The sequence below is a fragment of the Oncorhynchus gorbuscha genome, linkage group LG12 (genome assembly GCF_021184085.1).
Source record: "Oncorhynchus gorbuscha isolate QuinsamMale2020 ecotype Even-year linkage group LG12, OgorEven_v1.0, whole genome shotgun sequence".
Classification (NCBI taxonomy): domain Eukaryota; kingdom Metazoa; phylum Chordata; class Actinopteri; order Salmoniformes; family Salmonidae; genus Oncorhynchus; species Oncorhynchus gorbuscha.
In genome coordinates, this window is record NC_060184.1 from 5,194,149 (window position 1) to 5,211,005 (window position 16,857).

The 16,857-nt window shown below is 47.3% G+C and overlaps 2 protein-coding genes and 1 long non-coding RNA gene across 4 annotated transcripts in view; 1 reads left to right on the forward strand and 2 right to left on the reverse strand.

Moving 5' to 3' along the window:
* Positions 1-7,374, forward strand: part of LOC123990469 (low density lipoprotein receptor adapter protein 1-A-like) — a 59,611-nt gene extending 52,237 nt beyond the window's left edge. The window contains exon 3 of the mRNA XM_046291018.1: positions 7,262-7,374. Within this exon, the coding sequence (XP_046146974.1) occupies positions 7,262-7,294 (33 nt within the window). The 3' untranslated portion in view covers positions 7,295-7,374. The remainder of the gene's footprint in view (positions 1-7,261) is intronic.
* A 2,176-nt stretch (positions 7,375-9,550) lies between these two features.
* LOC123990472 lies at positions 9,551-13,681 on the reverse strand. The gene is made up of 4 exons (XR_006830648.1): positions 12,938-13,681; positions 11,273-11,288; positions 10,381-10,474; positions 9,551-9,677 (listed from the first exon to the last, which is right to left on the reverse strand). It is a non-coding gene; the product is annotated as an uncharacterized LOC123990472 (long non-coding RNA).
* Positions 13,682-14,156: 475 nt separating this feature from the next.
* Positions 14,157-16,271, reverse strand: LOC123990471 (nuclear pore complex protein Nup107-like). Of its 2 annotated transcripts, XR_006830647.1 has the most exons (3): positions 16,168-16,271; positions 15,025-15,580; positions 14,157-14,379 (listed from the first exon to the last, which is right to left on the reverse strand). XR_006830647.1 is itself a non-coding variant. In XM_046291019.1 (2 exons), the coding sequence occupies exons 1-2, from the start codon at positions 15,157-15,159 to the stop codon at positions 14,272-14,274; spliced, it is 243 nt and encodes an 80-aa protein (XP_046146975.1). In that variant the 5' UTR covers positions 15,160-15,573; the 3' UTR covers positions 14,157-14,271. The 2 variants fall into 2 exon arrangements, 1 of the variants encoding a protein (XP_046146975.1); XM_046291019.1 differs by lacking the exon at positions 16,168-16,271 and having other exon boundaries at positions 15,025-15,573.
* Positions 16,272-16,857: the final 586 nt, after the last annotated feature.

The window sequence follows — 16,857 nt, forward strand, 5'->3', positions numbered from 1 at the left end:
GCAGGTGTCTGAGTCTGTCTGGTTCAAGTGCCTTCCCGAGGCAACCTGCTGTTCACCTGCTGTTCAAGATCGAGTCTCCAGTTTGTCCTCGTCATTTCGAGTGAAAGTTGTGTTTTTTGTTTGTATTTACTTTACTGGATTAAAGACTCTGTTTTCGCCAAGTCGCTTTTGGGTCCTCTTTCACCTGCATGACAGAAGGAACCGACCAAGGAATGGACCCAGCGACTTCAGACGCTCGTTACACTGCCGTCGAGATCCAAGGAGCCATGCTCGGCAGACACGAGCAGGAATTGTCTGCTGCTCGCCATGCCGTGGAGAACCTGGCCGCTCAGGTTTCCGACCTCTCTGGACAGTTCCAGAGTCTACGTCTCGTGCCACCTGTTACTTCCTGGCCTGCCGAGCCTCCAGAACCTAGGGTTAATAACCCACCTTGCTACTCCGGGCAGCCCACTGAGTGCCGCTCCTTTCTCACGCAGTGTGAGATTGTGTTCTCTCTCCAACCCAACACATACTCTAGAGAGAGAGCTCGGGTTGCTTACGTCATTTCACTCCTTACTGGCCGGGCTCGAGAATGGGGCACAGCTATCTGGGAGGCAAGGGCTGATTGCTCTAACAAGTTCCAGAACTTTAAAGAGGAGATGATTCGGGTTTTTGACCGTTCAGTTTTTGGTAGGGAGGCTTCTAGGGCCCTGGCTTCCTTATGCCAAGGTGAACGGTCCATAACGGATTATTCTATTGAGTTTCGCACTCTTGCTGCCTCTAGTGAGTGGAACGAGCCGGCGCTGCTCGCTTGTTTTCTGGAGGGACTCCACGCAGTGGTTAAGGATGAGATTCTCTCCCGGGAGGTTCCTTCAGATGTGGACTCTTTGATTGCTCTCGCCATCCGCATAGAACGACGGGTAGATCTTCGTCACCGGGCTCGTGGAAGAGAGCTCGCATCAACGGTGTTTCCCTGCTCCGCATCGCAACCATCTCCCTCCTCTGGCTCAGAGTCTGAGCCCATGCAGCTGGGAGGATTCGCATCTCGACTAAGGAGAGGGAACGGAGGATCACCAACCGCCTGTGCCTCTATTGCGGAGTTGCTGGACATTTTGTTAATTCATGTCCAGTAAAAGCCAGAGCTCATCTGTAAGCGGAGGGCTACAGGTGAGCGCAACTACTCAAGTCTCTCCATCAAGATCCTGTACTACTTTTTGTCGGTCCATCTACGCTGGACCGGTTCGGGTGCTACATGTAGTGCCTTGATAGACTCTGGGGCTGAGGGTTGTTTCATGGACGAAGCATGGGTTCGGAAACATGACATTCCTTTCAGAGAGTTAGAGAAGCCTACGCCCATGTTCGCCTTAGATGGTAGTCATCTTCCCAGTATCAGATTTGAGACACTACCTTTAACCCTCACAGTATCTGGTAACCACAGTGAGACTATTTCTTTTTTGATTTTTCGTTCACCGTTTACACCTGTTGTTTTGGGTCATCCCTGGCTAGTATGTCATAATCCTTCTATTAATTGGTCTAGTAATTCTATCCTATCCTGGAACGTTTCTTGTCATGTGAAGTGTTTAATGTCTGCCATCCCTCCCGTTTCTTCTGTCCCTACTTCTCAGGAGGAACCTGGCGATTTGACAGGAGTGCCGGAGGAATATCATGATCTGCGCACGGTCTTCAGTCGGTCCCGAGCCAACTCCCTTCCTCCTCACCGGTCGTATGATTGTAGTATTGATCTCCTTCCGGGGACCACTCCTCCTCGGGGTAGACTATACTCTCTGTCGGCTCCCGAACGTAAGGCTCTCGAGGATTATTTGTCTGTGTCTCTTGACGCCGGTACCATAGTGCCTTCTTCCTCTCCGGCCGGGGCGGGGTTCTTTTTGTTAAGAAGAAGGACGGTACTCTGCGCCCCTGCGTGGATTATCGAGGGCTGAATGACATAACGGTTAAGAATCGTTATCCGCTTCCCCTTATGTCATCAGCCTTCGAGATTCTGCAGGGAGCCAGGTGCTTTACTAAGTTGGACCTTCGTAACGCTTACCATCTCGTGCGCATCAGAGAGGGGGACGAGTGGAAAACGGCGTTTAACACTCCGTTAGGGCATTTTGAGTACCGGGTTCTGCCGTTTGGTCTCGCCAATGCGCCAGCTGTTTTTCAGGCATTAGTTAATGATGTTCTGAGAGACATGCTGAACATCTTTGTTTTTGTCTATCTTGACGATATCCTGATTTTTTCTCCGTCACTCGAGATTCATGTTCAGCACGTTCGACGTGTTCTACAGCGCCCTTTAGAGAATTGTCTCTACGTAAAGTCTGAGAAGTGCTCTTTTCATGTCTCCTCCGTTACTTTTCTCGGTTCCGTTATTTCCGCTGAAGGCATTCAGATGGATTCCGCTAAGGTCCAAGCTGTCAGTGATTGGCCCGTTCCAAGGTCACGTGTCGAGTTGCAGCGCTTTTAGGTTTCGCTAATTTCTATCGGCGTTTCATTCGTAATTTCGGTCAAGTTGCTGCCCCTCTCACAGCTCTTACTTCTGTCAAGACGTGTTTTAAGTGGTCCGGTTCCGCCCAGGGAGCTTTTGATCTTCTAAAAGAACGTTTTACGTCCGCTCCTATCCTCGTTACTCCTGACGTCACTAGACAATTCATTGTCGAGGTTGACCTTCAGAGGTAGGCGTGGGAGCCATTCTATCCCAGCGCTTCCAGTCTGACGATAAGGTTCATCCTTGCGCTTATTTTTCTCATCGCCTGTCGCCATCTGAGCGCAACTATGATGTGGGTAACCGTGAACTGCTCGCCATCCGCTTAGCCCTAGGCGAATGGCGACAGTGGTTGGAGGGGGCGACCGTTCCTTTTGTCGTTTGGACAGACCATAAGAACCTTGAGTACATCCGTTCTGCCAAACGACTTAATGCCCGTCAAGCTCGTTGGGCGTTGTTTTTCGCTTCGTTTCGAGTTTGTGATTTCTTACCGTCCGGGTAGCAAGAACACCAAGCCTGATGCCTTATCCCGTCTGTTTAATTCTTCTGTGGCTTCTACTGATCCCGAGGGGATTCTTCCTTATGGGCGTGTTGTCGGGTTAACAGTCTGGGAATTGAAAGACAGGTTAAGCAAGCACTCACGCACACTGCGTCGCCCGCGCTTGTCCTAGTAACCTCCTTTTCGTTCCTGTTTCCACTCGTCTGGCTGTTCTTCAGTGGGCTCACTCTGCCAAGTTAGCTGGTCATCCCGGTGTTCGAGGCACTCTTGCGTCTATTCGCCAGCGCTTTTGGTGGCCGACTCAGGAGCGTGACACGCGCCGTTTCGTGGCTGCTTGTTCGGACTGCGCGCAGACTAAGTCGGGTAACTCTCCTCCTGCCGGTCGTCTCAGACCGCTCCCCATTCCTTCTCGACCATGGTCTCACATCGCCCTAGACTTCATTACCGGTCTGCCTTTGTCTGCGGGGAAGACTGTGATTCTTACGGTTGTCGATAGGTTCTCTAAGGCGGCACATTTCATTCCCCTCGCTAAACTTCCTTCCGCTAAGGAGACGGTACAAATCATTATCGAGAATGTATTCAGAATTCATGGCCTCCCGTTAGACGCCGTTTCAGACAGAGGCCCGCATTCACGTCACAGTTTTGGAGGAGTTCTGTCGTTTGATTGGTGCGTCCGTCAGTCTCTCTTCCGGGTTTCATCCCCAGTCTAACGGTCAAGCAGAGAGGGCCAATCAGACGATTGGTCGCATACTACGCAGCCTTTCTTTCAGAAACCCTGCGTCTTGGGCAGAACAGCTCCCTGGGCAGAATACGCCACTTCGCTTCCTTCGTCTGCTACCGGGTTATCTCCGTTTCAGAGTAGTCTGGGTTACCAGCCTCCTCTGTTCTCATCCCAGCTTGCCGAGTCCAGCGTTCCCTCCGCTCAAGCGTTTGTCCAACGTTGTGAGCGCACCTGGAGGAGGGTGAGGTCTGCACTTTGCCGTTACAGGGCACAGACTGTGAGAGCCGCCAATAAACGCAGGATTAAGAGTCCAAGGTATTGTTGCGGCCAGAGAGTGTGGCTTTCCACTCGCAACCTTCCTCTTACGACAGCTTCTCGTAAGTTGACTCCGCGGTTCATTGGTCCGTTCCGTGTCTCCCAGGTCGTCAATCCTGTCGCTGTGCGACTGCTTCTTCCGCGACATCTTCGTCGCGTCCATCCTGTCTTCCATGTCTCCTGTGTTAAGCCCTTTCTTCGCACCCCGTTCGTCTTCCCTCCCCCTCCCGTCCTTGTCGAGAGCGCACCTATTTACAAGGTACATAAGATCATGGACATGCGTTCTCGGGACGGGGTCACCAATACTTAGTGGATTGGGAGGGTTACGGTCCTGAGGAGAGGAGTTGGGTTCCGTCTCGGGACGTGCTGGACCGTTCACTCATTGATGATTTCCTCCGTTGCCGCCAGGATTCCTCCTCGAGTGCGCCAGGAGGCGCTCGGTGAGTGGGGGGTACTGTCATGTTTTGTCATTTATTATCTTGTCTTGTCCCTGTGCTTCCCATTCTATTCGTTTCCCTCTGCTGGTCTTATTAGGTTCTTTCCCTCTTTCTATCCCTCTCTCCCCCTCCCTCTCTCACTCTCTCGCTCTCTCTTCTCTCTATCGTTCCGTTCCTGCTCCCAGCTGTTCCTATTCCCTAATCAATCATTTAGTCTTCCCACACCTGTTCCCGATCCTTTCCCCTGATTAGAGTCCCTATTTCTTCCTTTGTGTTCCGTTCCTGTCCTGTCGGTTCCTTGTCTAGAATTCACCGTGCTGTGTTTGTGTATCGCCCTGTCGTGTCGTGTTTTCCTCAGATGCTGCGTGGTGAGCAGGTGTCTGAGTCTGTCTGGTTCAAGTGCCTTCCCGAGGCAACCTGCTGTTCACCTGCTGTTCAAGATCGAGTCTCCAGTTTGTCCTCGTCATTTCGAGTGAAAGTTGTGTTTTTTGTTTGTATTTACTTTACTGGATTAAAGACTCTGTTTTCGCCAAGTCGCTTTTGGGTCCTCTTTCACCTGCATGACATTGACTTTGTTGCCCTTAAGCCATTTTGCCACAACTCGAAGTACGCTTGGGGTCATTGTCCATTTGGAACACCCATTTGCAACTAAGCTTTAACTTCCTGACAGAAGTCTTGAGATGTTGCTTAAATATAATGTTCCTACCTCATGATGCCATCTATTTTGTGAAGTGCACCAGTCCCTCCTGCAGCAAAGCACCCCCACAACATGATGCTGCCACCCTTGTGCTTCACGGTTGGGATGGTGTTCTTCAGGTTGTAATCCTCCCCCTTTTTCCTCCAAACATAATGATGGTCATTATGGCCAAACAGTTCTATTTTTGTTTAATCAGACCAGAGGACATTTCTCCAAAAAGTACCATCTTTGTCCCCATGTGCAGTTGCAAAAAGTAGTCTGGCTTTTTTTTATGGCGGTTTTGGAGCAGTGGCTTCTTCCTTGCTGAGCATCCTTTCAGGTTATGTCGATATAGGACTCGTTTTACTGTGGATATAGATACTTTTGAACCTGTTTCCTCCAGTATCTTCACAAGGTCCTTTGCTGATGTTCTGGGATTGATCTGCACTTTTCGCACCAAAGTACGTTAATTTCTAGGAGACAGTACGTGTCTCCTTCCTGAGCGGTATGACCGGCTGCATTGGGCCCATGGTGTTTATACTTGCGTACTATTGTTTGTACAGATGAACGTGGTACCTTCAGGCATTTGGAAATTGCTCCCAAGGATGAACCAGACTTGTGGAGGTCTACAATTACTTTTCTGAAGTCTTGGCTGATTTCTTTTGATTTTCCTAATACATCCACATGTACACCTCCAATTGACTCAAATTATGTCAATTAGCAAGAAGCTTCTAAAGTCATGACATCATTTTCTGGAATTTTTTCCAAGCTGTTTAAAGGCAAAAGTCAACTTAGTGTATGTAAACTTCTGATGCACTGGAATTGTGATACAGTGAATTATAAGTGAAATAACCTGTCTGTAAACAATTGTTGGAAAAATTACTTGTGTCATGCACAAAGTAGTGTCAGGTGGAGCAGCACGGAGAGCAAGAGCAGACTCAGAGCAGAAATCAGGAATGAATGAACCAAGATATGTATTGTAACAGGGAGAGATGAAGTGCATTTCCAGGGATGTTCGGGATGAGTTGTAGGAAACCAGATGTGGAGGCTGAGGTTGGAGATGGAAACAGGTCCGGAGGAGGGGAATCCAAGGGAGTAAAGAGGATCCAGAACAAGGTAGCAGGGTGGTGAGATGTGAAACAGGAGACAGGAACCAGAGTCAGAGCGGCAAAACTGTAGTTACGGGATCTTAAATAAGGATAACAAATAGCTAGAAGCTTCTAGAAGACTGACTGAACGGAGATTACGATCTGGCAGAGTGGAAGTGGCAGGACTGAGTATTTGTAGAGGTCTTGATTATGGAACAGGTTGCAGCTGGTGGGGAACTGCTCTGACTCCAGCACACCTGTCTCCAACCACACAATCACACACACACACAGAGAGGGAGAGGGAAAGGGAGAGGGAGAGAGAACTAGGGGAATTGCTGCAGGTCAAGGAGACACCGGATGTCCACTATGGGGTGTGGCAGGAGCAGATGTGACAACTAGGTGTCCTAACCGACTTGCCAAAACTATACTTTGTTAACAATACATTTGTGGAGTGGTTGAATAACGAGTTTTAATGACTCCAACCTAAGTGTATGTAAACTACCGACTTCAACTGTAAACATAGAAAGGCCACCAAATGAGGTGGAAACTGAGCTGCACTTCCTAACCTCCTGCCAAATGTATGACCATATTAGAGACACACGTTTCCCTCATATTACACAGGTCCACAAAGAATTTGAAAACAAACCCGATTTTGATAAACTCCCATATCTACTGGGTGAAATTCCACAGTGTGCCATCACAGTAGCAATATTTGTGACCTGTTGCCACAAGAAAAGGTCAACCAGTGAAGAATAAACACCAAATACAACCAATATTTACTTTAACCATTTGTACATCGTTACAACACTGTATATAGACATAATATGACATTTGAAATGTCTTTATTATTTTGGAACTTCTGTATGTGTAATGTTTTTGTTGTTTATTTCACTTTTGTATATTATCTACTTCACTTGCTTTGGAAATGTTAACATATGTTTCCCATGCCAATAAAGCCCCTTGATTTGAATTGAGCATTTATATAGGTAATAGGATACCATTGTTGACGTTTCTATCAGCTGATAAATCTATTTTAAAACTGTCGTGGTGTTTCCTATCCATAGGCCCGGCAAGTGCTAAGAAGTTCCGTAAGGTGACCTTTGACCATCTCTCCTAAGGGAATCATCATCACAGACACAGAGACACAGGACCTCATAGAGAATGTGTCCATCTATAGGTAAACAATATGACATCATAATGACCTCATAGAGAATGTGTCCATCTATAGGTAAACAATATGACATCATAATGACCTCATAGAGAATGTGTCCATCTATAGGTAAACAATATGACATCATAATGACCTCATAGAGAATGTGTCCATCTATAGGTAAACAATATGACATCATAATGACCTCATAGAGAATGTGTCCATCTATAGGTAAACAATATGACATCATAATGACCGTCTAGAGAACCGCTCCGTATACAGGTAAATAATGACATCATAATGACCGTCTAGAGAACCGCTCCGTATACAGGTAAATAATGACCGTCTAGAGAACCGCTCCGTATACAGGTAAATAATGACATCATAATGACCGTCTAGAGAACCGCTCCGTATACAGGTAAATAATGACCGTCTAGAGAACCGCTCCGTATATAGAGGTAAATAATGACGTCATAATGACCGTCTAGAGAACCGCTCCGTATACAGGTAAATAATGACATCATAATGACCGTCTAGAGAACCGCTCCGTATACAGGTAAATAATGACCGTCTAGAGAACCGCTCCGTATACAGGTAAATAATGACATCATAATGACCGTCTAGAGAACCGCTCCGTATATAGGTAAATAATGACATCATAATGACCGTCTAGAGAACCGCTCCGTATACAGGTAAATAATGACATCATAATGACCGTCTAGAGAACCGCTCCGTATACAGGTAAATAATGACATCATAATGACCGTCTAGAGAACCGCTCCGTATATAGAGGTAAATAATGACATCATAATGACCGTCTAGAGAACCGCTCCGTATATAGAGGTAAATAATGACATCATAATGACCGTCTAGAGAACCACCGCTCCGTATATAGAGGTAAATAATGACATCATAATGACCGTCTAGAGAACCGCTCCGTATATACAGGTAAATAATGACATCATAATGACCGTCTAGAGAACCGCTCCGTATATAGAGGTAAATAATGACGTCATAATGACCGTCTAGAGAACCGCTCCGTATACAGGTAAATAATGACCGTCTAGAGAACCGCTCTGTATATAGAGGTAAATAATGACGTCATAATGACCGTCTAGAGAACCGCTCCGTATATAGAGGTAAATAATGACCGTCTAGAGAACCGCTCCGTATATAGAGGTAAATAATGACATCATAATGACCGTCTAGAGAACCGCTCCATATACAGGTAAATAATGACGGTCTAGAGAACTATGTATCTATGTAAATCATCCCCCTGTCTCTTCTTCTCTCCCCTCAATCTATGTACATCATCCCCCAGTAGCATGTTAGCATCACCATGGCCTGAAGGTAACAGTAGCATGTTAGCATCACCATGGCCTGAAGGTAACAGTAGCATGTTAGCATCACCATGGTCTGAAGGTAACAGTAGCATGTTAGCATCACCATGGCCTGAAGGTAACAGTAGCATGTTAGCATCACCATGGCCTGAAGGTAACAGTAGCATGTTAGCATCACCATGGCCTGAAGGTAACAGTAGCATGTTAGCATCACCATGGCCTGAAGGTAACAGTAGCATGTTAGCATCACCATGGTCTGAAGGTAACAGTAGCATGTTAGCTATCTCCAGGGGATGGAAGTGGAGGCTTGTCGACCTTCGGGGTCAAAACAACGGTGTTGACCGAGTGGCAGGTTTGGTTGCTGGGCAGACGACAGGCCACACACAGCTGAACATGCTTTGACATGTTCGTAGAGGACTAGTGCTTGTGTGTCCTCAGTGACTCATCTCATCTGAGTAAATCCATCACAGGATGTAGTCTCTCACTCATTCTGAAGACAAACTTAATCTCCTCTCTCTGTCTCTGTGTCTCTCAATTTCAATTCAATTCAATTCAAGGGCTTTATTGGCATGGGAAACATGTGTTAACATTGCCAAAGCAAGTGAGGTAGACAACATACAAAGTGAATATATAAGGTGAAAAACAACAAAAATGAACAGTAAACATTACACATACAGAAGTTTCTCTCTCTGTCTCTCTCTCTCTCTGTCTCTCTCCCTCTCTGTCTCTCTCTCTCTGTCTCTCTCTCTGTCTCTCTCTCTGTCTCTCTCTCCCCCTCTCTGTTCTCTGTCTCTCTCTCTCTGTCTCTCTCTCCCCCCTCTCTGTGTCTTACCAGTGCTGGGAAGGACCAGGGTCCGAAGATGCCCCCTCCCCAGAGAGAGGTTCGAAGAAGGGCACGAGGGAGAGGAGGAAGGCAGAGGACATGGGGGCCTGGTAGTAGAGTAGCTGCATGGAGTTAACCTGGAGCTCATGCTGTTTCACACCTACCCACTGAGAGGGGAGTGGGGGAGAGAGAGAGGGAGGTGGGGGGAGAGAGAGGGAGGGATGGGTGGAGAGAGGGAGGGATGTGGGTGGGTGGGAGAGAGGGAGGTGGGGGGAGAGAGAGGGAGGTGGTGGGGGGAGAGGGAGGTGGGGGGAGAGAGGGAGGGATGTGGGTGGGGGAGAGGGACGTGGGGGGGGAGAGGGACGTGGGGGGGGGAGGGAGAGAGGGAGGGATGGGGGGAGAGAGGGAGGTGGGGGGAGAGAGGGAGGGATGGGGGGAGAGGGAGGGATGTGGGTGGGGGGAGGGAGGGATGTGGGGGGAGGAGAGAGGGAGGGATGTGGGGGAGGAGAGAGGGAGGGATGTGGGGGGAGGAGTGAGGGAGGGATGTGGGGGGGTGTGGGAGGGAGGGATGTGGGGGGTGTGGGGGGAGGAGGGGGTGGGGGGGAGAGGGGGAGATGTATCATCAATGAATTATGAGGCCTGTGATAATAGTACAATACACCTTGATAATAGAAGGTTTAAATAAGACAAGAAAGTCCACTAACGCGTTCTAGTCTGCTCCGCATCCCCAACTAGCACCCTATTCCCTTTCAAGTGCACTACTTTTGACCAGGACTCATAGGGAATAGGGTGCCATTTGGAAGACAGTCGTTCAACCATAGACTGTAGTGTTCACCAGGTCCAAGTGCACTTCAAAGCATCACTACTTACCACCTGATAGAGGGAGGTGACGAACACCCCTAGTGTGGCAAAGACCATCCCAGGAGGTTGAATCTCACATCATAGTAGGAGTTGAGGATCACACCTAACGCAGGCACCAGTAGACAGACACACATCACCTAACGTTATGGGTACCCTAGTAGACAGACACACAGGAACACACATCACCTAACGTTATGGGTACCTGTAGACAGACATACATCACCTAACGTTATGGGTACCTAGTAGACAGACACACATCACCTAACGTTATGGGCACCTAGTAGACAGACACACATCACCTAACGTTATGGGCACCTAGTAGACAGACACACAGGAACACACATCACCTAACGTTATGGGTACCTAGTAGACAGACACACATCACCTAACGTTATGGGTACCTAGTAGACAGACACACAGGAACACACATCACCTAACGTTATGGGTACCTAGTAGACAGACACACATCACCTAACGTTATGGGTACCTAGTAGACAGACACACATCACCTAACGTTATGGGCACCTAGTAGACAGACACACATCACCTAACGTTATGGGTACCTAGTAGACAGACACACAGGAACACACATCACCTAACGTTATGGGTACCTAGTAGACAGACACACATCACCTAACGTTATGGGCACCTAGTAGACAGACACACATCACCTAACGTTATGGGCACCTAGTAGACAGACACACATCACCTAACGTTATGAGTAGACAGACACACATCACCTAACGTTATGGGCACCTAGTAGACAGACACACATCACCTAACGTTATGGGCACCTAGTAGACAGACACACAGGAACACACATCACCTAACGTTATGGTACCTTGTAGACAGACACACATCACCTAACGTTATGGGCACCTAGTAGACAGACACACATCACCTAACGTTATGGGCACCTAGTAGACAGACACACATCACCTAACGCAGGTACCTAGTAGACAGACACACATCACCTAACGTTATGCGGGCAATCAGTAGACAGACACACATCACCTAACGTTATGGGTACCTAGTAGACAGACACACATCACCTAACGTTATGGGTACCTAGTAGACAGACACATCACCTTAACATGGGTACCTAGTAGACAGACACACATCACCTAACGCAGGGTACCTAGTAGACAGACACATCACCTAACGTTATGGGTACCTAGTAGACAGACACACATCACCTAACGCTATGGGCACCTAGCAGACAGACACACAGGAACACACACATCACCTAACGTTATGGGTACCTAGTAGACAGACACACATCACCTAACGTTATGGGTACCTAGTAGACAGACACATCACCTAACGTTATGGAGTACCTAGTAGACAGACACACAGGAACACAGCAGGTAAATAGTGTTACTGTAACCATAAAAATACATTCCCATCACAATGACGGCCTACCCCGGCCAAACCTGGACGACGCTGGGCCAATTGTGCGCCACCCTATGGGACTCTCAATCAAGGCCGGATGTGATACAGACACACAGGAACACAGGATTCTGGATTTGAACCAGGGACTGTAGTGATGCTCTCTGCACTGAGACGCAGTACCTTAAGACCGCTGTGCCATTCGGGAGCCCTCTGGTTTGAAAGGGGTACTTCAGGGATTTAGTCAATGATGCCTTATCTACTTCCTAGAGTCAGATGAACTAGTGGACACCATAGTTATGTCTAATGCGCAGTTTGAAGGAAGTTGCTAACATAATGACTAGAAGTCTATGATAGCCTGCTAGCATGCTAGTAGATGTAATGACTAGAAGAAGTCTATGGATATCTGCTAGCATGCTAGTAGGTGTAATGACTAGAAGTCTATGGATATCTCTAGCATGCTAGTAGATGTAATGACTAGAAGTCTATGGCCATCTGCTAGCATGCTAGCTAGGTGTAATGACTAGAAGTCTATGGATATCTGCTAGCATGCTAGTAGGTGTAATGACTAGAAGTCTATGGATATCTGCTAGCATGCTAGTAGGTGTAATGACTAGAAGTCTATGGATATCTGCTAGCATGCTAGTAGATGTAATGACTAGAAAGAAGTCTATGGATATCTGCTAGCATGCTAGTAGGTGTAATGACTAGAAGTCTATGGATATCTGCTAGATGCTAGTGTATATAATATTAATATTGCCAATTTCATTATACAATGATGTCAAATTTGGTTTATTCCAAGATGATAATGAATTCAATTTCCGTCAATAATTGTATTGTATTATTGGAAATTCTTTATACACAAATGCAGATTTTTGAAAGCTACTATACCTTATTTTTTGAAAGAGAGCTTTCTTTTTATTTTGCAATCATTAAGATGAGTTTTTTAAAGCATGCCCTAAAACTCACTACTACAATTGAAGCATACATGATATGCATCATTTAATGTATATAAGACCTGTTTGTAAAAGTTTATTTTTCTTAAAACGTGTGTGCTTGGTTGTGTATAATTCAACTTCCGTTATGTTTGTACAATTAGAAAAGTATTTTATATAACAAAAAGTGAATTCTCAATAAATGCCAATCTGCCATTCTGCATGGAATTCTAGATACCTACCAAAGTCAACTTGATCTTGGTGGAGAATGTCTTCTTGTAGTACATTGTCTGTATGACAATGATCACAGGAGTTGTCATCGCTTTGGCCAGCTGGTAAGTACCGATGGTGTTGTTTTGTAAAGACAGATTGGTGAAAGCCACGAAGCCACAGAAACTTAGAGCGAGCCAGATAATTTTGGTGGGTTGGAGACTCTTTGGCGCAAATATGTCCATCTTCTGGCATACCCATAGTCCAAGCCATGTCACAACGAAATGAATCAGAGTTAGAGTCATGTTTGGAAAGCCATAGTGAACATAGATCCATTTGTTGATGAAAACGATGCATATGGATGATAGCAAATTGGCCAATAATCCAATGACGAGACGGCTGTTCGAGAAAAGGTCTGACAGTCGGTTAGCCATGGTCGTCTTGAGAACTGTCCTGTAAAATCTACATACAAGGTTTCAGTAGTACTGTATAGTATGAAGCTAGGTAACTAATGTAAACCAAAAAAAATGTCTACCCTCTGCCACACATCAGGAAAAGTTGCGGGGTCTCTCCAGGCTTCGACACTACCGACTGATCGGGCATACATCCCCTTTCGTAAAAATGTACAGGGCCTATACAGTGACATTACATTCTAGAGTATTTCAGTCCTGCATGTACAGTTAGCGTTGTACAACTTTCATACCATCGCATGTGGATCATACAGGGGAAAAAAAGAGCCTGGTTGCAAAACTTAACGGGAGCAGTGACGTCATAATGCGACCTTTACTTCCGTGTTCTGCGAAGAGAACCCACCACGTCACAGTGGCCTACAGCGCCCACACATGGACACTTTGTTAAGTCGCGAAGGCGATAACCTAAAACCATCACCTCTCGACCTAGACAAGGTGTTGTCTCAAACCTTCCTTAATACTCTTCTAGATTCAGATACTGTATATGCATCCTGTCTGTGCATGGCCCAAAGACATGATTCAGAGACTGTATATGCATCCTGTCTGTGCATGGCCCAAAGACATGATTCAGATACTGTATATGCATCCTGTCTGTGCATGGCCCAAAGACATGATTCAGATACTGTATATGCATCCTGTCTGTGCATGGCCCAAAGACATGATTCAGATACTGTGCATGGCCCAAAGACATGATTCAGATACTCTATATGCATCCTGTCTGTGCATGGCCCAAAGACATGATTCAGAGACTGTCTGTGCATGGCCCAAAGACAAAACAACATTTCAGACACGTCACTTTTATTGTATACAAAATGCAGAAAATCATTCACTCCGTTACTTAAATTTGGCAACAAAAAAAAAAAAAAAAAAACACAAAGAAAAATGTCCAGGTGTATTTATGGTTGGATCTCGTACCCCAGCGGGTCTAGACCCTTATCCAATAAGAGAAGAGACGACTCCCTCATCTTCTGAAGGAACTTCCTCAGCTCCTCCTTGGAGAACACCTGAAAGAGAGGGAGAGACAGAGAACATAGTTAGCAAAAAAGAAGAGGAGGATGGGAAAGTAGACGAGGGAAAGAGAAGAAAGCAACACAGTGACAGGGAGAGATACTGTAAGATTGTGTTGAGCTACAATGTTGAAGTGCTTTCTACACCTGTATTGCTTGCTGTTTGGGGTTTTTTAGGCTGGGGGGTTTCTGTACAGCACTTTGTGACATCAGCTGATGTATGAAGGGCTTTATAAATACATTTGATTGAAGTCAAGTAGTCGCAGATCGTAGCAGACGAAGGAAAGAAGACAGAAGAGGATGCCCTCAGGCCAGGTCAGACCCCAGACCAGAGCCCAGACCAGACCAGAACCCAGACCAGAGCCCAGACCAGAGCCCAGACCAGAGCCCAGGTCAGACCCCAGACCAGAGCCCAGACCAGACCAGAGCCCAGGTCAGACCCCAGACCAGAGCCCAGACCAGAGCCCAGACCAGAGCCCAGACCAGAGCCCAGACCAGAGCCCAGACCAGAGCCCAGACCAGAGCCCAGACCAGAGCCCAGACCAGAGCCCAGACCAGAGCCCAGACCAGAGCCCAGGTCAGAGCCCAGGTCAGAGCCCAGGTCAGACCATGGAAATATAATTTCTAAACTATAGTACAGACCTCGTAGAGGCGGTGTTGGTCTGAGGCGATGATATCAGCCAGTCTGAGACTCTCCTGGTGACGTTGTGTTCTCTGCAGTACTGTCTGCAACAGGAAGGACATCATGGGCAGACAGAGACGACGAAGCAGCACCATCTGGTGGCCTCTCTCTGGGTCCTCCTCCGTGTCCTGGAATAAAACGACAGTGGTAGATGTAACCTGTACCTAGAAAGAACACAGTAGTACTGGAGACAGAGAGCTGTAATACAGGCCGACATGCTAACCTAGCGCTGAGCCCCTCCATTAATAGACAGACCTCTGACATGCTAACCTAGCGCTGAGCCCTCCATTAATAGACAGACCTCTGACATGCTAACCTAGCGCTGAGCCCCTCATACCACCATTAATAGACAGACCTCTCTGACATGCTAACCTAGCGCTGAGCCCCTCCATTAATAGACAGACCTCTCTGACATGCTAACCCAGCGCTGAGCCCTCCATTAATAGACAGACCTCTGACATGCTAACCTAGTGCTGAGCCCCTCCATTAATAGACAGACCTCTCTGACATGCTAACCTAGCGCTGAGCCCCTCATACCACCATTAATAGACAGACCTCTCTGACATGCTAACCTAGCGCTGAGCCCTCCATTAATAGACAGACCTCTGACATGCTAACCTAGTGCTGAGCCCCTCCATTAATAGACAGACCTCTCTGACATGCTAACCTAGCGCTGAGCCCCTCCATTAATAGACAGACCTCTCTGACATGCTAACCTAGCGCTGAGCCCCTCCATTAATAGACAGACCTCTCTGACATGCTAACCTAGCGCTGAGCCCCTCCATTAATAGAGAGACCTCTGACATGCTAACCTGGCGCTGAGCCCCTCCATTAATAGACAGACCTCTTTGACATGCTAACCTAGCGCTGAGCCCCTCCATTAATAGACAGACCTCTCTGACATGCTAACCTAGCGCTGAGCCCTCCATTAATAGACAGACCTCTGACATGCTAACCTAGCGCTGAGCCCCTCCATTAATAGACAGACCTCTCTGACATGCTAACCTAGCGCTGAGCCCCTCCATTAATAGACAGACCTCTCTGACATGCTAACCTAGCGCTGAGCCCCTCCATTAATAGACAGACCTCTCTGACATGCTAACCTAGCGCTGAGCCCCTCATACCACCAACTGGCAATTACCACCATTAATAGACAGATATACAGACAGACCTCGCTGACATGCTAACCTAGCGCTGAGCCCTCCATTAATAGACAGACCTCTGACATGCTAACCTAGTGCTGAGCCCCTCCATTAATAGACAGACCTCTGACATGCTAACCTAGCGCTGAGCCCCTCCATTAATAGACAGACCTCTCTGACATGCTAACCTAGCGCTGAGCCCCTCCATTAATAGACAGACCTCTCTGACATGCTAACCTAGCGCTGAGCCCCTCCATTAATAGAGAGACCTCTGACATGCTAACCTGGCGCTGAGCCCCTCCATTAATAGACAGACCTCTCTGACATGCTAACCTAGCGCTGAGCCCTCCATTAATAGACAGACCTCTCTGACATGCTAACCTAGCGCTGAGCCCCTCCATTAATAGAGAGACCTCTCTGACATGCTAACCTGGCGCTGAGCCCCTCCATTAATAGACAGACCTCTCTGACATGCTAACCTAGCGCTGAGCCCCTCCATTAATAGACAGACCTCTCTGACATGCTAACCTAGCGCTGAGCCCTCCATTAATAGACAGACCTTCTGACATGCTAACCTGGCGCTGAGCCCTCCATTAATAGACAGACCTCTGACATGCTAACCTAGCGCTGAGCCCTCCATTAATAGACAGA

Excerpts from the sequence above, each read along its gene's own strand:
- LOC123990471 (XM_046291019.1), bottom strand. The coding sequence starts at position 15,159 with ATGGTGCTGCTTCGTCGTCTCTGTCTGCCCATGATGTCCTTCCTGTTG. Across the intron at positions 14,380-15,024 it reads ACCAACACCGCCTCTACGAG|GTGTTCTCCAAGGAGGAGCT; the intron begins GTCTGTACTATA and ends CCTCTCTTTCAG.